Source organism: Acanthaster planci, linkage group LG11 (genome assembly GCF_054643075.1).
Source record: "Acanthaster planci isolate LZ-2023a linkage group LG11, COTS_SCS, whole genome shotgun sequence".
Taxonomy (NCBI): domain Eukaryota; kingdom Metazoa; phylum Echinodermata; class Asteroidea; order Valvatida; family Acanthasteridae; genus Acanthaster; species Acanthaster planci.
Window position 1 is genome coordinate 13,644,699 of NC_141787.1, and position 20,186 is coordinate 13,664,884.

At 41.2% G+C, this 20,186-nt stretch overlaps 2 protein-coding genes and 1 long non-coding RNA gene across 5 annotated transcripts in view; 1 reads left to right on the forward strand and 2 right to left on the reverse strand.

Annotated features, from left to right (window-relative positions):
* Positions 1-14: 14 nt before the first annotated feature.
* Positions 15-8,077, reverse strand: LOC110981429 (uricase-like). 2 transcript variants are annotated; one of them, XM_022239002.2, is made up of 7 exons: positions 7,831-8,077; positions 4,177-4,446; positions 3,749-3,944; positions 2,320-2,506; positions 1,617-1,740; positions 1,232-1,315; positions 15-1,139 (listed from the first exon to the last, which is right to left on the reverse strand). In XM_022239002.2, the coding sequence occupies exons 2-7, from the start codon at positions 4,405-4,407 to the stop codon at positions 1,059-1,061; spliced, it is 903 nt and encodes a 300-aa protein (XP_022094694.2). In that variant the 5' UTR covers positions 4,408-4,446; positions 7,831-8,077; the 3' UTR covers positions 15-1,058. The 2 variants fall into 2 exon arrangements, with proteins under 2 accessions (XP_022094694.2, XP_022094695.2); XM_022239003.2 differs by lacking the exon at positions 7,831-8,077 and adding an exon at positions 5,002-5,206.
* A 1,476-nt stretch (positions 8,078-9,553) lies between these two features.
* Positions 9,554-20,186, forward strand: part of LOC110981403 (uncharacterized) — an 88,307-nt gene continuing 77,674 nt past the window's right edge. For both annotated transcript variants that reach the window (XR_015427155.1, XR_015427156.1), the window contains exons 1-2: positions 9,554-9,904; positions 16,721-16,835. This is a non-coding gene — a long non-coding RNA (uncharacterized LOC110981403). The remainder of the gene's footprint in view (positions 9,905-16,720; positions 16,836-20,186) is intronic.
* Positions 9,970-19,994, reverse strand: LOC110981416 (dipeptidyl peptidase 2-like). Its single transcript, XM_022238976.2, has 11 exons — positions 19,698-19,994; positions 18,291-18,430; positions 16,694-16,857; positions 15,895-16,030; positions 15,079-15,175; positions 14,527-14,693; positions 14,134-14,200; positions 13,430-13,551; positions 12,354-12,510; positions 11,703-11,841; positions 9,970-11,076 (listed from the first exon to the last, which is right to left on the reverse strand). Exons 1-11 carry the CDS (start codon positions 19,873-19,875, stop codon positions 10,992-10,994), a joined length of 1,452 nt encoding a protein of 483 aa, XP_022094668.2. The 5' UTR covers positions 19,876-19,994; the 3' UTR covers positions 9,970-10,991.

Genomic DNA, 20,186 nt, shown 5'->3' on the forward strand with positions numbered 1-20,186 from the left:
GTGATTATGTCGAGCAAGTAGATTATCATGGCTTTTTGTACGTGACTTTGAAGGAGCTTGTTTTCAACTTCTGAGTTAGCTGCAATATCTGGAACACAAGTTGAGTCTTGTCAGTTGACACGAGTCTGTCAGTTGCATATGGAGGGTCACTGCTTCGTAATTACGAAAGCCCTGGAGTGCTGCCAAGTATACGTTTTCAAAAAGTGATTTTTTTTTCAAGTTCGTTTTTATGAAGTACATGTATATTTTTTCCAGTTTTGTTTGTTTGAGATACATATTATCCAATTCGTTCCCGTAATATCTCTAAATAGGTTGTTTCTGTTTTGGAAACAAATCGTTTGTACGAGAGATATTTTTCCAAGTTCAATTTTAGGAGCTTTTTAAAATTCGGTTTTATGAGTTGTATATTCTTGAAGCTTGTTTCTGTGAGAAATAAATCAAACCTGACAATGTATATTTCCTAAAAAATTGACTTGGCAAAAATATTTCTCATCCAAAAAATAAAAATATAAAAATATATATCTCGTAAAAAGGTTTGTTTCCAAAAATAGAAACAATGTTTCCAACTATAGATCTAATTACAACTAACTGAAGAATGTGTCGAACAAACGTACTTGGGAATGAATATCTCGTAAAAACGAATGTGGAAAAATTTACTTCATAATCCGAACTTTGAAATAATATACAGGTTCTTAATTCTGTGAAAATATATACTGGATGGCACTCCAGGGCTTCCGTACGTAACAGACCAATGCAGGTGTCTGTCTCAGTCGTTGCAAAAGTATGTTATTCAGACGCAACATAACGGCTACGAGACATAAAGTGTGCTTGTAATATTTACGGCCTCGGAGTCCAATGCTAGAGGTCTCCGAGGCGCGCAGAACATTCTGTTTAAAATCACGACGTCTACAATTTGTCGCATAAAAGCTCCTTCTCCCCTTATAACAAGCAAGTCCTGTGCTTTTCCCAAGTGGGTTGTTACTATCAAGTAAATCGTATTTTTAACAAGTTACACTACTCCCTGAGTTTGTGACCTCCGCATTTCGAAGATGTTCTCCCTACACAGAATTCAGTGATGAGTGCGTGCGGGAAACGGCGACACGGATGATCCCGTGCGGGTCAGATGTCGGCATAATGATCTGAAAATATCCAAAAAATGACAATTGTTCAGATCTCTCTTTACACTAGATAATGGAGAGGAGTTTGGGAACAAGTCGATCAAAGTTCTCACCTCTCCGTCGTTCTCCAGGCCAATTTTCTCGAGGTCAGCGAAGACATAGTGGATGTTCGGCATGTCCAGCTCAATCTGGTCAACCTAAAAGTTAAAAAAATGTAGCAAAATAAAAATAATATCAAGTTGCAGAGTGTATTTTCGAGCAATACTGAGTTGTTGGTCAGAACTTTCAGGCGCTTCTCATATTGAAGAGGTCCACTAACTGCGAGCCTCTTAGTTTCCCACAATCTTATAGCTAATAGTATTTGCTCCCTTTTCCATGCTCCGACCTGCCGCAAAAATGTCTTCATAAACTCTATTCATCAAGGCGTACGTAAGGCCAGGAAGCACTTACGGGTGAACGCACTTTCTGTTCTCCTTATCACGTTCCTAAGCATCTTACCTCGGCTACTTTGTTCATCATCCTCTGGGTGCATTGGAAGAGAATCTCTTGGATAGAGAAGGAGAATGTCCCAGAGTTTGGAGGTCCTGCGAACTCGTCCAGAATAGCGGTTTTACACATTTCCCTGTGCGTGTGAGCGAACACATGTAAGCATGAGACTACGAGATTTCATATAACAAGTATGCCTAGGGAATCAAACAATGAATTTGAATTGGACTCTGCTATTTGAATAGACTCTCATCTATTAGGTCAATAAATGTTGTTTTTATCGCAAACCCTTTGGTATAATTTTGCCCCTTCAGAACCAGAGGCAATATAATCTCATCCGTTCTCCCAGACCTCAAAGTGCCATTTGACAAAGGTGCCACTACCTTTGAAGGACCAACTGCAGGATTATCTCAACAGTGAGGGTAATTCAGATATTGTCGGCGTAATTGTGTGACACACACTGAACACAGATCACCCTTCCTCTGACATATGTAGTTACCAAATCATCTCCAGTTCTTATATTGGGCTCTGATGACCGTGTGCATAGAAAAAAAATTTGATTGAACCAGCGACCTCTGGGAGTTCAACGGCGACATTACAGATTCGGCAGTCTCGATTTCCTCCTTGGCTTTATACCCCAGCACAAAGAGGTTAAATTGTCGATCACCACAGAGAATTCTACTTCACTTTCTGGTGTCTAGCTCTTTGTTCATACCAAGTTTCATCAAAATCCATGCCCTCGATGTCCGAGTAACGCCATTTGCCGTCCACGCTGGAGCACACGATGCGGTCGTCCGTTTCTGGGAGGCTCGTGTACTCGTCATGGACGTAGCCGGCAAAACCCGACTGCGTTGTCTTTAAGATCTTCAGATCACTCAGCCCTCCCCAAACTACGGGGGGCCCTACATAAAAGCAATTTAGGAGGAAAAAATAGCAGTGTAAGGGAGCTTTCGGTTCAAAGGAAATAGTGATGGGTGTATATAAAAGCATTATAAGCACTTCCTTACACAACCCACCAGTAAGTCTTGGGCCGTTTTCCAATACTCAACTTTGGCTCCGTCTCAGGCTTCAACTGTTTTTTTAACTAGCTGACTTTGAAGCTGTAAGCGCAGTAATTAGTCTAATAGTGCCACAAAACATCAAATAAGATGCAAGAGATTCAGAAATTACAGTAATCCAATTTAATTTAAACGCTTCAGGCCCACAATCGGGGATTGGTTTTGGGAACGAAGCCTGAGACGGAGCCCAAGTCGAATATTGGAAAGGGCCTACATTCTCGCAGCGCAATGTGTTTGATGCAACAGATTGTATCCTGTGAAATGCGTATAGAATATCCAGCAATATCATTATCACCCTAGTCTTGATCCAAGACTGCATTTGCCTTGTTTAGCCTCTGTTATACCCCGTGGGCGATTATGTTCTGCCGAATAGCAGAGAGGGCGCCAATGGTTATTAAAGAGACGAACTGTACACAAATTCAGTACAAGTCACACTTGGGTCAAACAGTGTGGAGGATACGTAGCCTACCTCTATACCACCTCTAGCGCAAAACACGGGCCCTTGTTCATCGAAACCGTGAAAATTCCCTGACCATATTATCAGCTACTCGGGAAGTATAGCTAGAATGCTGTAATTTCAGGCAAAGACAGCGTGATAAAATATCGGCATTAACCATCGCTGCCCGCAAAAGTACCCGGATTAGTCTTGTGTGTGAAAGAGTATAAAGTAGCTGTGCGGTATCTCGTCTGATGAGACACGCCAGTTTGCGGGCTGGAATCCGCCGTACATGGGCCAAATCACCAACAAGGTCCATGCCTATCAAAGACTTCACAGGACGTAAATAGAAACGACCTCTGCATGCAGCGTGCAACCTTATATTTGGTCGGTGCTGGTTCAAACGCCGTTTCTTAATTACAATACATTGGCATAGGTCCTCAGGAAATGCACGCAGCTGCTAATTTGCAGGCTTCCATAAGCGAATACTTCATTTCCAACCGAATCCAAGTGATTCAAACGCGCGGCAATACAGCTAGAAGAGCGTTGACTAAGTAACAAACACGCTGCATCGTAGTGAGGGGCGTGCAAATAACAAACTCTTCCCAACAACAACAACGGCTTGGGCAGAGGCCAGTGAAGATGTTCACCTTTTCTCTCCTGCTGCACCACACAGTACCTCTTGGCCTCAAGCGTTTGAATAAAGGCATGCGCATGCTCTTTGCCGGACTGGTTCAGACGCCGCCAGGGGGCCTCCTCTACGGTAACCTCAGCCCACTGGACTTGGTCGTACTTTCCCGTGAAGTGCTGACAAAGGTCAAGGGCGAACTGTTCTGGCGTCGTAATCTAAAAAAAGTTCCAAAAATCGGCATTTGTCGTCACTCACATTACAGTGCCCGTCACACCCAATTTTACCGCGTTTTCAGTCATCCCTTAAAAATTCATCGTGGAGAAGTTGATACCTTTTGATGGACAATGAACTTGAACTGTTTCACTGTGTCTGAGATACTATAGTGTGAAGAACAGCAATATTTTATTTACAAAAACATCAGAAACGAACGTGGCTTAATTTCCTTACCCCTTTGGATTTGGCGAGTGCATAAACTGTATTCTTCTGGGAATCGGTAGGAATGACGTCCGAGTTATCGCTGTTCGTGTACTCCTTGCGGGTGGCCAGTCCCAGTTTGGTCTTCACCGTGAACTCCTTAATGCTGTGGATGTCACCCTGCCGGCGGTGCTGCATGACCCGGACCCCGTGCTTGCCGTGGTAAGTCCCCTTCGAGACGAACTCAACTTGTGGACTGGACATTTCTGCCTCCAGCTCTCTGTCTCTCGTGTGACTTCAGACCTATATGTTAGCCGAAAAGTAAACAAACTTCTCAGTTGAATTTAAATTTTTTTAAAAGTTGACATTGTTTCTTCACGGACCTTTATCAACGAATATGGGGAAATGAATTTGAGGGGAGGCGGACCCCCCATTTCCCCTTGTAGCCTACCTTTCCTCCTTCCCAACGCATCTGTGAAAACAGGCCTATTTCATCGTCATCGACACCACGAACTGACACTCGGTTGCAAGTACGTGTTAGCTCGTGAAAACTGCGCTATTAACACTCGAACCAGCACCCGGTTGTGCATGCGCACTGATACCAAGCCTGTAATACGGTTATTCAGCGCGGAGAAAAATGCTTTGAAAGGTTTGACACGAACTTGATCCATCACTCTATGCTGCTTTACCCAAATATTAACCCTAACCCTCCTCAATCCTTCACCTGTTGGAGGATTGAGGAGGGTTAGGGTTAAAGTACTTAAAATTCGTTTTACCTGGTGCATTAAGATCGGTATCAATTGGTGAAAACGAAAGTAATTCGGTTCTCTAAAATCCGCACAAATGAGCACTTCTCACCTACGGACGAACGGTGACCACTCTCAGATGATTTGCCACGTTAGTTTTGTTTCATAACATTCGCTCGTGTACGAGTCTTAAGAGGATTTGTATTCTTTTCCTTCCGCAAACTTGGGCCGTCCACACGAATAGTGGTTAATAATGAGAAAGGTTTCTTTCATTCAAAGCTTGTATGAGTGAGCTTGTGTGAGTACATGATGTAAGCTCAGGAAACAATGGACCACTTGCGCACGCTATCACGTGACCTGTAGTAGGTATTCCTCCCATGGAAAAGTGTGTTTTCAGAGTTGTTTTGATATATAGTCCCAGAACGTCAGTAGTCTGAGTACGGTATCCTACCGTCGACCTTATTTTGGTACATGATACTTATGAAAAACTTCGCTTTTGGTGGACACGGTGTTTGTTGATACTGAATAGCCACTTAGGGAGGGACTAAGTTGTGACTTAGCGGGGCACCCGTGAACTCTTCAAGAGAGTGAAGTTCATTGTAACTCTGAATTGGATTTTCCCCAGTCCGACTGACTTGTTACAACAAAATGCACTGATTAATTTTTGTGGACTTATGGACATTAAATCGTCACTGACATTACAAACTGACATATACTCAGTCGTACACGAGGTGATCTCATTTTGTGCGCGTTTTACTGAATTGAGTGATTTTCGTTTTCACGAACTGACCATCTGGTAGGGGCCTACAGTGCGGCACTTCCAGCGCACTCCGTGCGTTTTAGTTTTTACAAACTGGTATCGATCTTACTTCCACTATGAAACAAACTGTAAATAAAAATTTGTTGACTGCGCCGTTTTCACGAACTGGGTGTCAGTTCATGGTGTTGGTAAGACCATAATGAAAAAATACTTGTCTTACAATTATTTTGTAAACATACAGATATGAAATACGCATAAAAACCCAACAAGCAGACCGAGGCCACATTGATGAAACAGTGTAGGCCTATTATTAATGACAAGACGAGAATAAGCAGTAAAACACTGAATTGATAAAGTTTATATTTTATGATGTCGTTCCAATTAACGTGACTCGATTTTAATCGAGCCAATTTCTGTTTGTGTGACAGAATTTCCATGGAACTCGTATTATTACGCCGTGAAGGAATGGTTTGTGTTGCTCCAGGATTACATTAGCCACATCATTTACAGACTACATGTTCATGTAGTTTTGCTACGGCATTCAAAACAGCAAGGTGGTGGGGGATTGTGGAATGCTGATGGTCAACTTTCCTAATTACTATACGCCTGTACATTTACAAAAAGCTTTCTTATGAAAGAGAGACCCTCAAATCAGCTTCGTTCAGGAGTCGTCGTTCCAATCGACTAGAGACCTGTGCTCCTTGTGGGCGCATTGGTAATAGTAACACATCTTCACATACTGACAAAAGGGACTACACTCTTTGTCTTTCCGCCCTCAATTTGGTTACATTGCTTTGAATGATGGAAAAACAAGATGGCTACCCCATGATAGAGGTTATGATCGATCTTTCGACGTCACGCGTCCTGTGGGCGCAGTCGCTCCCATATAATTGTTTCATAGGCCTAAGCACTTGCAGATCCAGGGCATCAAAGGTCATGCATGCCCCCACAAAACAGAAGCAAAACAATGATTTTGAAATACAATCAAAGTCAATTGTTTGGTCCATGTCATTTTCTTGAATCGTCTCCCCATAAGCTTGTAATATGAAGCCTCACCCAGGCCCCTGAAAGCTGGTGAGGCCTATGTTAAAAATTCCCAACTAATCTCCCCACCCAAAAAATTTCCCCTTAAAGAATGGTTCTGTATGCACCCTCATTCGTGCAAAAAAAAAGAAAAAACAAAAACAAAAAACAAACAAAATGCTGTAAACTTAACTTCAACTACTGAAATACTGAAATACTTTTCCCGTACAAAGAATACAAGACTCATTTGTTTCTATGAATACTTAATTTTGGGTCATTCAGTGTGTTATCAAACTGCCATTATACGCACATATGACCAGATGTTTTCCACTTGAAGCTTGTAAGTACATGCTTAAATATACCGGTATTAAACAAAGGTTACTGACCATAAAAATTTGTTTCTCACATCTCCCCTCTCCCACGCGTATGCTTTCATTTCAAGGGTACCGTATAAAAAAACCCAAACAAACCACCACCCCCCCGCTTTTTTTTACCAGTCAACATTTCACACTCGTCTTACATAAACTAGGCGGGGCCAAACCGCAGCATTCTACAATTTCAATAGAGTGCATAACGGCCAGTGTAATACGGTTATCAAAGATGAGTGCAGAGATTCCATTTTCAAACAATGTGTTTCCGGCTCTGGGGACCTTCAGAATTTTTTCTTTTAAACGTTATTATTTACATTTGAATGTCGGAATAACAACCCCAAGGCTAGCGCTATTCAGATCACAACTGAAGACAAGCCTATGTTATCATGCCTGGTTTGGGGCCATTCACTACATGGCATTTAACTAAAGCATTTGGGAAATTAAGAACGATGCCATGACATGAAAAAAAAAATCGTCTGGTCTCACCGAAAATATCTTTTTCCGAAGAACACCTCAAAACACTTTTCTCTTTAGGTTCAAGTATACCACTCCAAGAAAGAAAACTCACTGAATACCTTCCTAATGGGATGGCAGACAGGCCTACATGGCAGAAAGTATCAATTGAGATCATCGCTACTTAACCGTATACGAAGAAACTTCAAATTATATGTAATGCAGCTACCACTAGTTCCGGGTACCGGTGCATGTCAGCATAATGTGGGAGGTCTGTGCGCAAGTAAATTAACTTCTCATTGACAAATTGACATGAGAAAATAAGTTTCCCTACCTGTGCTGTGGAGAAAGTTGAAGACAGCTGATATCTCGAACTGACCACTACGAACAATGAAGAGAAGTAAACACTGTGGTTAAGATTGCTGGTCAACGACCAAACCAAAAACCACCCGTGTCAACTCAGCTCGGGTCACTCCACTACAGCAAGAAGGGGTTGAACATATGCTGAAAGCCTCCTTCACGCAGTCAGCCGGTTCGGCGACTCATCACCACTGAACATCAGTTGCCTCGTAGGCTCCGAGACGTGCTCTTCGCCAACTGTCTAGACCTATCTCGATCGTAAAAACGGCTTTCAAAGCGTATCTCGTTTAAGCGAATGTTTCTTAAAATAGATCTTATAAAACAAACTTTTATATCCTCAAAAAACTTCGGAAAAATACATTTCCTAAATATGAGCCACAACAGTGTCGCGCAAAACGAGGTTTTTTCCCAACAATAGGAACAATAATTCTAATAACAGATTTCTTTAGAACGAAAAAATATACTTCATTTTTTAAAACTGTGTACTTCAGTTTTCGAAAACGTTTATTTAATGGTACTACAGTGGACTTTCCTATCAAATCAAATTTATTTGAATCTTTAAAATGGCTACTGAACTCAAGATTAAAAACAGGGACGCTTAAAGTTTAGCAGCAGAACTCTGGCACTTAATAGCACTTGACGATGAATGTGGCCATCTTAAAACCACCTGTTGTACTTGTTGCAACATGTCTACATTCTGAGACCTTGCAGCAGTGTCGGTACACCCCAAAATACATGTAGCAGTCGAACTGCATTATGATGGGTGCATCATGACGGACGCAAGCACTGTGTGCTGTGAAAAGTTTCAAATTATATTACTTTCGTTTTATTCCTACGATTTTTAAGCGTCTTTTTTTCGTGTCTTGGTTCCCTCTGTTCCGTGCCGACTCCGCCTGATGGATGCAGTGAGCCAGTGTTGAGACCACTGATTGAAACATGCCCTTTGTTTCCCCATTGCCCCCTTACCTTAAAGGTAAAATTCCAATATGACAAGACAAATTTAGTTTTCCTCAAGTAATATTTAGGAAAAATCACCCGCAGATGGTTAAAAAACGAATTTCACCAACAGCCCTTCAGGTGCAGCGATATCGTACCCAGGTCCCCTGTTCATGCACGCACACGTTTGTTTTCACTCCCCTCATCACGTGCTTACGTGAAAACGAGATTGTAAAACGTTGTGAAGATTTACCTACCTGTAGTCGATGGATTCCGTGTTCCGTTGATTGACATAACGCAGTTGTTGTTAGCAAAGGTAAAATAAAATATTCTTTCGTAAAAGTAAGTTATTGCTTTAAGTTTATTACCTTATAAATCATAATAGTATGTGAAATATTTTCATCTGTTTTCATTTCGGCTTTCGACTACCATAAAATTCTAAACCGTAAATGTTCATCTGCGTACGAGACCGCCGCATTTGACTGTTCTTCATGTATTTCAGATTTGCGGAAACGATGGGTCAATTTTCGGCAAGATATTTCTCTTTTAGGTCTGGTAATTTTTCAGTTTCTATAAATTGATATACCAGCAAATATTTTCCAACGGTGTTTTCCCAAGTCGGATTTTTAAAGAAGTACCGAACGAAAAATATTACAAATTCTAAAATATTTGCAGGTTATTTTTCCATCCAAGAGTTCCGGAAGCGCGCCATCAGGGGTCAACTTTCAGGCTCTGAAAGTGGTTGAAGATCGAGGCGCAGGACAAAGTTTTCCACCAATGGGATTGGATGATAAAGCTTTGCACAGCTGCATGCGCACGCATCGACGACAATGGCCGACCTGACTACCTTCATTAGTCTCGGGCTAACCTGATGTAAATAAATCACAAAACTATCGCAACGATACACAGCCAGCTAGCTGCTTCCAGCTTCGAATTTGATGCTGTTGAGTACCGACAGTGATTCCCAGTTTCTTCAGTTCAAATAGAATCATTGGATAAACAAGTAGTTTCTAGTGTTTTAGGCCTAACGTTACAAGTAAATTAGGCCTAGGCATACAAGTAAACGCATTTTCGGTGGAGTTTCGACACATGGCCTACATCGCCAGAACATGGTAAGTGCATATGGCGATATGTAGGCCTAGAAGCACCTCGTAAAAAGCAAAACAACATAACAATATTCGAGAACCAAATGTGGCCTTCACTTGTTAATACATGTACTACAAACCATAAGCTTGCTGTAGTTGTGACTAAGCTTCCTAATTTAATATTTTGCAGAAAGGAGTTGTCTAATTTTGTCATCTGCGTTTAACTTGGGCCTAAATGAGACGTTTGAGCATATAGTCTTAGGACTTACCCAAGTGTTTGCGGCCTGATATTTACGTGAACACGGTAATCAAAGTCTACTAATTATACACACTGGCATGAACGGCAACATAAACTGCCAATGGAATGTAACTGATAATGTGACTGATAGTGAAACAATATGATAACACTTGTGTAATCAATAAATAGACTTTTGAAATTTTAAGGATTACAAGTCATTTTAAATGGAGAAACATCTTTTTAAGTATTTTTCTACTCTTTTGGAGTGGAGTTTTACTCTGGCAAATAGGAAAAGGCACTTGTGGTTAATTAACCTCAACTCTCTTAAGTTACAGAGCCGTATCTGAGTGGTTTTTCAACTCTTCTACACAAAGAGAGTATATTACAAAACCAGTTCATAAAATAAATCATTGCGTAAAATGTTAATACTGTATGGCATTCCAGCTAAAGACCCCTTTTCAATACCTCCATTCAACAGAATTAATCTCAAGATTTTACATATAAATCCGATGCTTCCTTGAACTGGCCACAAAGTATCCTGAAGATGTGCAGTTCAAAGTACCACTGAGACATGGATCTGTTTTGACTGAACGTAAATTAAAATAAGTCTCTGTCAACTGTAAGCAGACCAACAATAAACACCCTATAATTTGATTCTCACATATAAACAGGGATGTTACATCAGTGTTACAGCCCGTTCCCACTTGATCCACCAATTGGGGTGGTTTCTACTGTGAAACCCTCCATTTAGCATAACTTTCATACACATTTCTTTATCCTCAATGTAAAGATACATAATAAAATAAATTTCAGCTCATCTGTGTAACAGATTGAAATGAACACAGCAGGCAGGAGGAATAATCGCACCATCGATTTTCATTCCTTTATCCAGCAACTGATCCTTCTTCTATGTAGCTTTCTTGCATTCTTCACATAGATTGGGTCAGCTTCGTTCTCTCCCCTGAAAAACGATATTTAGACGACACATTATGAAAAACAGAAGTATCAGACAATCTAAATCTAGAAAATAGTGTTTGCAACAGTTGCAACATTATATGTGCCAATTTCTCTTACCCCAAAAATGTTTCAATGCTTGGCTAATATTCACACATTACGGGGTAATTATGGGTGTTGCCAGGCTTTTATTTTTATATATTCATCTATTTATTTATCTTTTAATTTTTTTTTGGGGGGGCAAAGCATTCATCAACAGCAAACTGGCAAACCGTTACCAATGGAAAAGGGTCTGTGGAAGGGGGGGTTATTTTCATCTTCGGTCCTCCTAGTTTAGTTTCTTGCACTCTTCCCCCTTTGTTTTTAAAAACAGTTTTCCTGAGGGACATGTTTGCCTACCAGCCATCTCACACTGCCCTCTTAAGCTCTTCCACTGAGAGGGTCAAGCCACACAACAATACCCTCACTGCTCTCACAACTGTCTGATGTCTGCTGGTTGGTCTGTCTCTTTGTCAGTCTTTAAATGCAATCTAACATGCTTCATCAACTTGAGACAGCATGTCTCCTATGAATGCACAGGCAGTGAGAGCTAAAGCTTCACCCATTCAAAATTTCGATTTCTCAAACCCTTACCTGAGATCTAGATGATGGGCCCCCTCATAGATCAAGCACACATCTAAATCTGCAGGATCTGGGTTGACGAGCACGCCTCCGTCTCGCCAGGGATCCAACGCCCCATTGCAGAAGACAATATTGGATGCAGCCTTTATGTCTGTGAAGAAGGAGAACAAAAGCACACTCACAGGAATCTCTGGGTGGGGGGGAGGGGTGAGTGGGAATGTGACACCCCCTTCTCCTACCCTTTTTGAGTTTTGGTGTCAGAGTCATGGTTGTCAGTAAAAGTGTGCAACTTCCAGCAAAGCAGCAATTACGGATGATGATGTACAGCAACATCCAGGGTAAAATGTGATTTCCCATTCATATCGAACAGTACTGCCTTGTGTCCAGTTATCTCCATCTTCCAACGGCACCAACACTGCCTAATAGTCTCAGGCAATCTTACGTAATGTGCACTTCATTGCATGTAATTTATCAACACAACCTATGTTCAACAGGGCTGAAACTGGGTCAGTGGCACAGGAATTTTGTCTTAATAATCTTTCTATTTATTTATTTGATTTCTCAGGAAAAAGGAAAAGTTACGCTACAAGTTACAAAACGAGACTGATCGCCTAATGATCATAGAATTTTTGGGGGGTGTCATAAATTTGCATAATTTCTAACCTTTCCCCCACATGATGATATTTAGCCAGGTTGGCTTTGGAGTAACCTTCCACTTCTGGCTGCAGTAGGCTTCCCTAATTTGCTCTGTGAGTGGCAGCGCAGGGAACATGTCGGTAACGTTGTTGGAGCCCTCTGGCATAGTTATCTCAGTACAAGCCTGCAGAAATTGGTTTGGGAAGAATGACAGCTGTGTTGTTTCTGCTGCATGATCTACCGCCACTACTACATTTTCAACTGTCGCCTGCTTTCTTTTTTGCCTGGATTAAGGCTGTGAGTTGTGTAAAGTTATGCAGTGACAAGCAGTGTTGTATTCGAGTCCATCACAAGTCCCTGTAAGTCCATCACAAGTCATCCAGTCTTAAGAGAATTCACAAGCAAAAGTGAGCTGTGACGAAAGCATTCCTTTGTCATTGTTCACCATGTTACTTATGACCGGCCTTGTGAAGGGACTTGTGACGGGACTTATGAAGGGACTTGAGAATGGACTTGAATACAACACTGGTGGCAAGTTGGGACATTGTCTTCTTCACATGGTGTGACCACATGCAGGTTTTCATGTTTAGGTCCTGTGCAGGCACAAATGTGCAGCAGTGGGGAACATCATACACAGTGACTCACACAACCTAACATGCTTAATATTATCAGCGTGTGTACCTCTCACTACATGTAATATTCAAAGAAAACTGATGAAAAAGTCTCCTGCAGCTCAGCAATATCTTGTATCTTTCTCAGAAAATCTTGGTATTCTCAGCAGGACACTCTACATTCTTGTAAAGTTGAACCAATATGAAAGACCCCTCACATGCAACACGCTTTCGCTCAACAAAAGAACTTGCTTGGAAACCTCCAAGCCAGATACCACGTAACTATGAACCTGAGTTTCCATCTAGTCAGTTACAGTGCAAAAACAAGTCAATCTAAAGTCAATTAATTACATGTCAGTTCAAAAATAATAGGGGATGACGGCGAATAGAAATGAATACCTTGTCGTCATTCTATTGAACAGTAAGTAACTTGGGCTAAAAAGGGAAGACAGTTCAAGACCCAGTGATGCAACCTCAAAATCTGCTTCTCACCTGCCAATCCCATGCTTTTGCATTGTTCCCAAGGCCGCAGCCAGTTGGGTCAGCACATTCAATATACTCCAAGTCAGGGTCCATACACTTCAGCTTGCCATCAGTGCCATTGTAGAATAAAACTGCCAAAGATCAAAACATCAACAGACGTGATTAAAAATCTGTCACGTTGATAAACCAGCCTGTTAAACCAGTGGAACATGTTTGTCCAAATAACCCCTGTTTCCTGAAATGATCCGGGAAATTTAGCCCATAAAAAGCATTGACGGGTCTGATGATGGCAATTTTGTTTTGCCCAGATTTCTATATACATGTATGCTGTTTTTCTTAAGGCTGAGTAGCTGAATATCTGCATATTTGAATTTCCATTTGATCGAATGTTTAGTTGTATTTAGTTATATTCTCCCAAAGCACAAACAAAACCTAAATCTTTGCATAAAGTGTAAAAAAAGGAGTAATTTTTGGTTTTATTGTCGGGCATGTACGCATTCAACAGCCCTTAATTTTACTGGTAACACCTTGAAATATGCTTTAGCAGACAATTCTGTGACCCAATAATTGAAGTTTTCACTAATTTTCATAACTGAATATTTGATAAAAAGTTAATATTTGAGTATTTCTCAACCGCATGAGTACCGAAACATTCGAATAATTTGTCCACATTTTTCTAATTTTTCTCAAGAATTCTCAGTGAAAATACTCACTTGCTGCTTCAGCCAGCCCTTGCATAGGATTTGAGGATTGTGCTTTCACAATAAGACCACAAGAGACCTAAAAAGAAATCAAGGCTGAAGGTTTGAAGGTTACTAATGGCAACTACTAAAACTCACTAGAAACTATGTTTATAATTACGACAGCAAATCTGCAGATTTTTTTTATGTTGGCCTCCCTGCATTTTTTCTTACCCCCTTTTCTGGCTAAATTATAAGTAGCCACACCAATGATTTCAAATTTAATTTGGCAGATCTTGTATTACTACTAGTAACATTTTATAAAGGTTTTACTGGGAGGATTCGAGGGCCTAATTTTCTGGAGGGGGAACCCTTAATACGTAAACACTTTGGCCTCTCCTTAGTACAACATCTGATGTGACTCACGTTAACTGGCCAAGCAGGTAGTTGGCCCAGGAAGCTCGTGGCATAGGGGTAGTTGGACATGGCCATGCTGGTGAAGGCGTTGCGGACCCAGCCTTGCAGGTGTGATATCTGGCTCTTGCTAGTCAGGGATTTGCATAGCTTAAATGTTGATGAAATGTTGCTCAGACCTGAAAACAAACCGTTAGGTGTGAAAATAATTTGAAAACCAAGAGCATTTACAGATTTGTCACATTTGTCAAAATCCAGACTTCTTATGCCTTGGGGTGTAAAATAGAGATCTCCCTCACGCAGAAGTCCTCTTTATGTTGCATTTATCTTGTTTTAATAAAAAAAAAACAATTTGAAATGAAGTGTAACCCTGAGAAACATGCCCCAGCACAAAGATAAGATAAAAATAATTTTCATTTTCAACTGAGTGAATCAATCAGGGGCTGAGAAAACCTAATGTATGGATGGTCCTGGATGGGACTCAAAAGATTGAAACAACTGGCAATTTTTGTTTCCACAAACCATAAAGAAATCACAAATGAACACCAAACAGGTAGGACACACCTTCTTTTCCCTCGTCAGCAAGCTTGTTCATTTGAATGAACGCATTTTTCACAGTTGTCACGCAGTCAGGGCCAATGGAAGGTACACTTTCAAATGCCTGATTGAGAAAAGTTTAACAAGGATGACCTTTTCACAGTTCAGGGGCTCAAACACAGTGATATTGAATTTGAAGACTCGGGTAAAAAAGTGTGCGTGTATCAGAACAGAACTACCGTAGGATAGACAGAGTACGAAACAGGCAATGTTGTCTATGACTGAGGCTATTCTATGTGGCTTACTAATGGCACAAACTATGGCTGTAGCCTTGCGATGGATGCTTCAGATGTAGCCACAACACTGTATTAACCCTAACTCCCTAGGGTGTGTGCAAAATCATATTGAAATTGGAGGATTCAGGGCTGTTAGGGTTAAAGAACTTTATACATGAAACAATATATATACTGCCCACTTGTGAGATGAATGACTGCCAATTTTATATGCAAGGTGCCCGAATGCAACTGTGCTGATGGGGTACGGCTCATAAACAGGGGCCAGAAGATGAAACTGTGGAACCATACTGTAGCAGGTTGACCATAAAGATGAAATGGCTTAAATAGTGCCTGGTGCTTGACATCAGAGAATGCAAAGATTCCTTTTGTTAAAACATGCAAAACATAAAAACGTGGGAAAAGACACCAAAATACCCCTATTACGGGTAATTGCCATAATTTCAGCCCTAGAGGGCAGAAATAAGCCCCAAGCCAAACATCGTCTCTGAACCAGCCCTCAAAAGACACCCTCTACTTGTGTGATAGCACTGATAGGCATAATTCTCACCTTTGTCACATCAGCAAAGAAGTACGTCTGAGATCCTTGCCCTGCCACAGAGTATATGGGTGCACTAGATGCTATTGCCCCATCCACCACATTGGGGTATTTGAACCGCATGTACGCACTGAGCATGCCCCCGTAACTGCATTATTAATGGTATGTGGTTGAGAAGTAGAGAAGATAAGTATTAACACTGTTTGAAAGTATCTGATACATGTACGATGTTCTGTTGTTGTCATTCAGTCAAGAGGTAACAAGAGATAGTATGTTATTACATAGCAGTTGACTAGTCCTTTGGTGGGACTGATCTGTGAGACATGTGGGTGCAGGTCCATGTATCTTTGGCATGGGATGCAGTGGTAAGACAAGTTTCTGTGTTGATCCTTGGCAATAATACACCATGCATAGGGCCTAAATACACAATTGTTGCCTGCTGCGATGTGGTCCATGGTATTTTGTACACCAGAGGGGGCAAATGGCACCCAATGCAAAGCTAATGTACTCCTGACAGGTGTACATGTACATGCGTGCTTATGGCAAATCATGTGATCAATGCTTGGCCAAGAAAAAAGACAATCTATAAATCTCTCTCATTGGACGCCATCTTTGCAGGAAAATTGCAACCGCGTATACGTTGCCAACAGGTGTGCGTGCACGCGGTGTGCAAAATGTTCTTAACTCGTACAAGTGTGATCCAAACATGCTTGAAATACAGGGCAGCAAGTAAAAACTGCTGATGCATGTGGCAATCTGTTGGAAGTGACATCATTTTAGAGAGATCTGTAGATCTAACGTCTTTTTTTACCTTCCCCCAAATGTCACAACCCTACAGGCAGGACACTTGAGGCTCTCCTTGAGGTACACGATGAGGCCAGCATAGTCTGCCAAGGCCTGCTCGACGGTCAGCAGTCCCAAGTTCTCTGGAGTGAAGGACTGATTACCAAACGGTAAGGACTCTCCATAAAATCGCTGGAAGAAAAATTGTATTCCTTATTATAATGAAAATATGGCTCATAGACAAGCAGGCAAGGTACCTCATTTTAATTAACAGAAGGCTGAGAAAAAAATGCTGTTTGGAGCAAGACACAAGACCACAAGGGAAATGAAGCAGTCCCAGAAAATCAGCTTTCATTAGTTTTTCAGAAACAACACAGTCATTGAACAGAGGGGAGGGGGCAGTGGTACCCATTAGCCCCCTATATCTGCCAAAGGGCTTAGAACTAATATTTGAAATTAATCAGTGATTTTTGTTGTTATGTGCACAATGTTCTCCATGACCTTAAATTGTAGCAGGTCGTCAAGCAATGTGAGTGTGGAGCACGAAGCCCTTACAGCGTGGGGTCTGGAGCCCGCTTCAGGGCTTGAGGCATTTCCTGGGCCTTTCTTCTGACTTCTTGAATCGAATTTGCTCGCGTCAACAACTTGAAATGAAGGCAAGATCATTATTGGGAAAGGGGATTTGGTCATCAAAAGTTGAGTTTTTTTCTGGGGCATTTAGTTTTTTTTTACTGATCAATCTAAACTCGTCACCAAGTGGACGGGGGTTATGTTCCTGAAAAACAAATGAATTTGACTGGAATAAAAACGCCTCCAAGTGTAATTATTGGAACATTGTAATTTAGGTTAACTGGTGTCTAATCACAACAAATTTAAAATGATACGACTAGGGAAATTAAAACCAGTCCAGAAGTCTGTTCTTCAGTACTACATCTGGGTTGAATCATTAATGCTACTGCGAGTACAATACTGTTTTGCTGAATATTGATGCTGGCAAACTCATAATGTTCGTTCCACAAAGTGCAGTAAAATTCTTTGTACTTACATAAACTGTGAAGACACTGGAGAATGGGCAAAATCGAATAGAAAAAAATAGGGCTGTGAAATTTTGGCAGGGCAGCAAAACTTTAGCGGGGCAGCCTAAAATTTTGAAAATCCCTTATGGAGAACACTGTTACAGAACCTATTTATCACCAGATCCACTCCATAAAAGTCTTATAAACATGCCTTGAGCATGCTAATTAGAAATACCCACGTTCATCTGCCTGGTGGCAACTCCCAGCTGAAACCTTGTTAGGACTGTTTCTTTCATTTGTGCAATACACTTTTTGCAGTGAGACTTCCTGCAAGCTTTAGTGGGGGTCGCTTGTGCAATGATTCCTTTTGGTTAACATCAAATTGCTGGAAGAAAATTCTATTTTTTTCTCAGCTGAAACTCTAGCCCTCTGCTGTATGCTTCCAACAGAGCAAAGATGCCATTGCAAATGAGATGATAGGTACATAGTTGACCAAACAGAGTCCGATGTAGTACATGTGGTAAGGTGCCGATCTGAACCCATGACTTCTGCGGAAAGCTTTATGAACTCCAAACATCACGGTCTCTGAACAGCTTTGTTAAGACTTACATGTTCAGCAAAAATGAGGAGGGCACTGAACTCCGGCGCAATGTCATACATAAAGCCGGTGTTCTCCAAGAACATGTTAATCGGCCCTTCATTGCCGGTGTAGAAGAAAATGGGTCCTTTCCCAACCTTCCAGTGTTTGTCTGTTGACCGAATGTTGGGGAATGTTAGTACTATCTATCATGGAAACACTGATCAACACAAGTTTCATGTATTCTTTTTCTTTTGCACCATAGATGTCTGCTCTTGTCAGTCAATTTTCCACTCTGTATTTAACCCTTCAGTTGAAATCACTGTACTCCACTTCCCTGGTGCAACATTTTGAATAGAGGCCTTCTGGAATAAAAGCTCAAACTGCGAACTGCTCACAAAGTTACAACTGAAATAATGTTTATCTTGTGTACTAGCTTGAAAATTTGGGGAGAGTTAACCCTCAAAGATTCAGGGGATTTTTTCTTAAAGCATCTCTAAGATTTTTTTCTGCGTGTAAATACTTTATAACAATTTTTTTCCAATGTTTTAACCTCATTTTGACCCCAAATGTATGAAAATTGGATGTGGGGTTCTCTCTCAGCGACAAATTTAAGAAGGCAGGGTGAAGCATGATGTGAAATTTACCATAACTCTGTACACAGCAGTACACCATACGTAGGACAGAGTGGTATCCTACCATGAATAATTAATTAGTCATAATTATGGAAAGACTTAATTAATGTAAATGAAATTTTACAAAGATGATAAGTATGGATGCCTCTATGACACCGCCAAATTTCACTGAAGTACATCATCGTATGGCAGAGATCTGAGCCCCTGCTGTGACAAGGCCAAAAAAGCCTGGCTCTTTGAGGGTTAAAGAGTGACTAAATAATTTGGTCTGATTTTGAAAGGTGCATTTTCTTCTGTGCTTGCAGTGTTGATAGGTATTCTTAACTAGTCTAAAAATTTGGGACTTTCAGCACTCTGTATAGGACTGGTACATGTCTACCACTCCTCAACAATTTAAATGTGTCAAAAGGAGCATCAAGTGCCTAGTCACAACTTCTACAATTTCTTCATACAGTTATGCCATCAGCCTTAGTCTTCAAACTGAAATCAATCAGGCCTAGTGGTGGTGGGTGACAGATAATAGACAGATTGTAAAAGAGAGCCACCACAGCCTTACGTGTGGGGCAAGGGGGCACCAGGTTTCAGTGGTGTGGTTTTACACTACGAGTGGGGCTTTGGTCCCCCATAAGATGCTGGTGCCCCCCACTACCTAGTACCTGTAAAATCCTAGCTACGCCACTGTTTTGCCTCGCCAAAACTGTGGAGAATCTTGTCCACCAAAGAAGTTGGCATGATTTTGTTATCCATGCTTTTGCACTCATAGTCTCATTCTGATTTATCACAAACATATTGACATATACCCACCTGATACCAAGTATCGCTGTTTATATGTTTTGTTGTCATGGCTTGCAAAGTTAAAGTGGTCGATGATCTGGTCATAGTACTTGGTCTCGAAATCGTATGGACAGGAGGCTCCAGATGTACTAAGCCAAAGCGTAAGTACAAACAAGACAAAAACGACGGCTCCTAAACTGCGAAACATGACTGAAATTAAGCTGCAATGACACGGACAACGAAATCCTAAGTTCAGTCACGATCGCATAGCACGAACTGGGACACGCGGCGAAGGTAAAAATCTTGTCACAGTGCGAAGTCACATGATTAATCTCAGCTCAGGTGACTAACGTAAACGCAGTAATTATTTCCAGCGCCCTCAACGCTGCCTTATCAGAGAGTTGATCAGATCTGGGGTCGATTTAGGAATTATGTATTCATGCGAGAGCGGAGCACCTAACCCTTGCAGCATGGGTTTCCTTGCGTATATTGTAAGGCTTTTATATTTTGGAGAGAAAA

Coding starts and splice junctions, on each gene's coding strand:
- LOC110981416 (XM_022238976.2), bottom strand. CDS start 19,875: ATGTTTCGCAGTTTAGGAGCCGTCGTTTTTGTCTTGTTTGTACTTACG. Junction 16,031..16,693: donor GTTGTGACATTTGGGGGAAG/GTAAAAAAAGAC, acceptor TTAATAATGCAG/TTACGGGGGCATGCTCAGTG. Junction 12,511..13,429: donor CAAAAGCATGGGATTGGCAG/GTGAGAAGCAGA, acceptor CAATTTCTGCAG/GCTTGTACTGAGATAACTAT.
- LOC110981429 (XM_022239002.2), bottom strand. CDS start 4,407: ATGTCCAGTCCACAAGTTGAGTTCGTCTCGAAGGGGACTTACCACGGC. Junction 2,507..3,748: donor GGTGCAGCAGGAGAGAAAAG/GTGAACATCTTC, acceptor GCTTTTATGTAG/GGCCCCCCGTAGTTTGGGGA. Junction 1,741..2,319: donor ATGGATTTTGATGAAACTTG/GTATGAACAAAG, acceptor TCACACGCACAG/GGAAATGTGTAAAACCGCTA.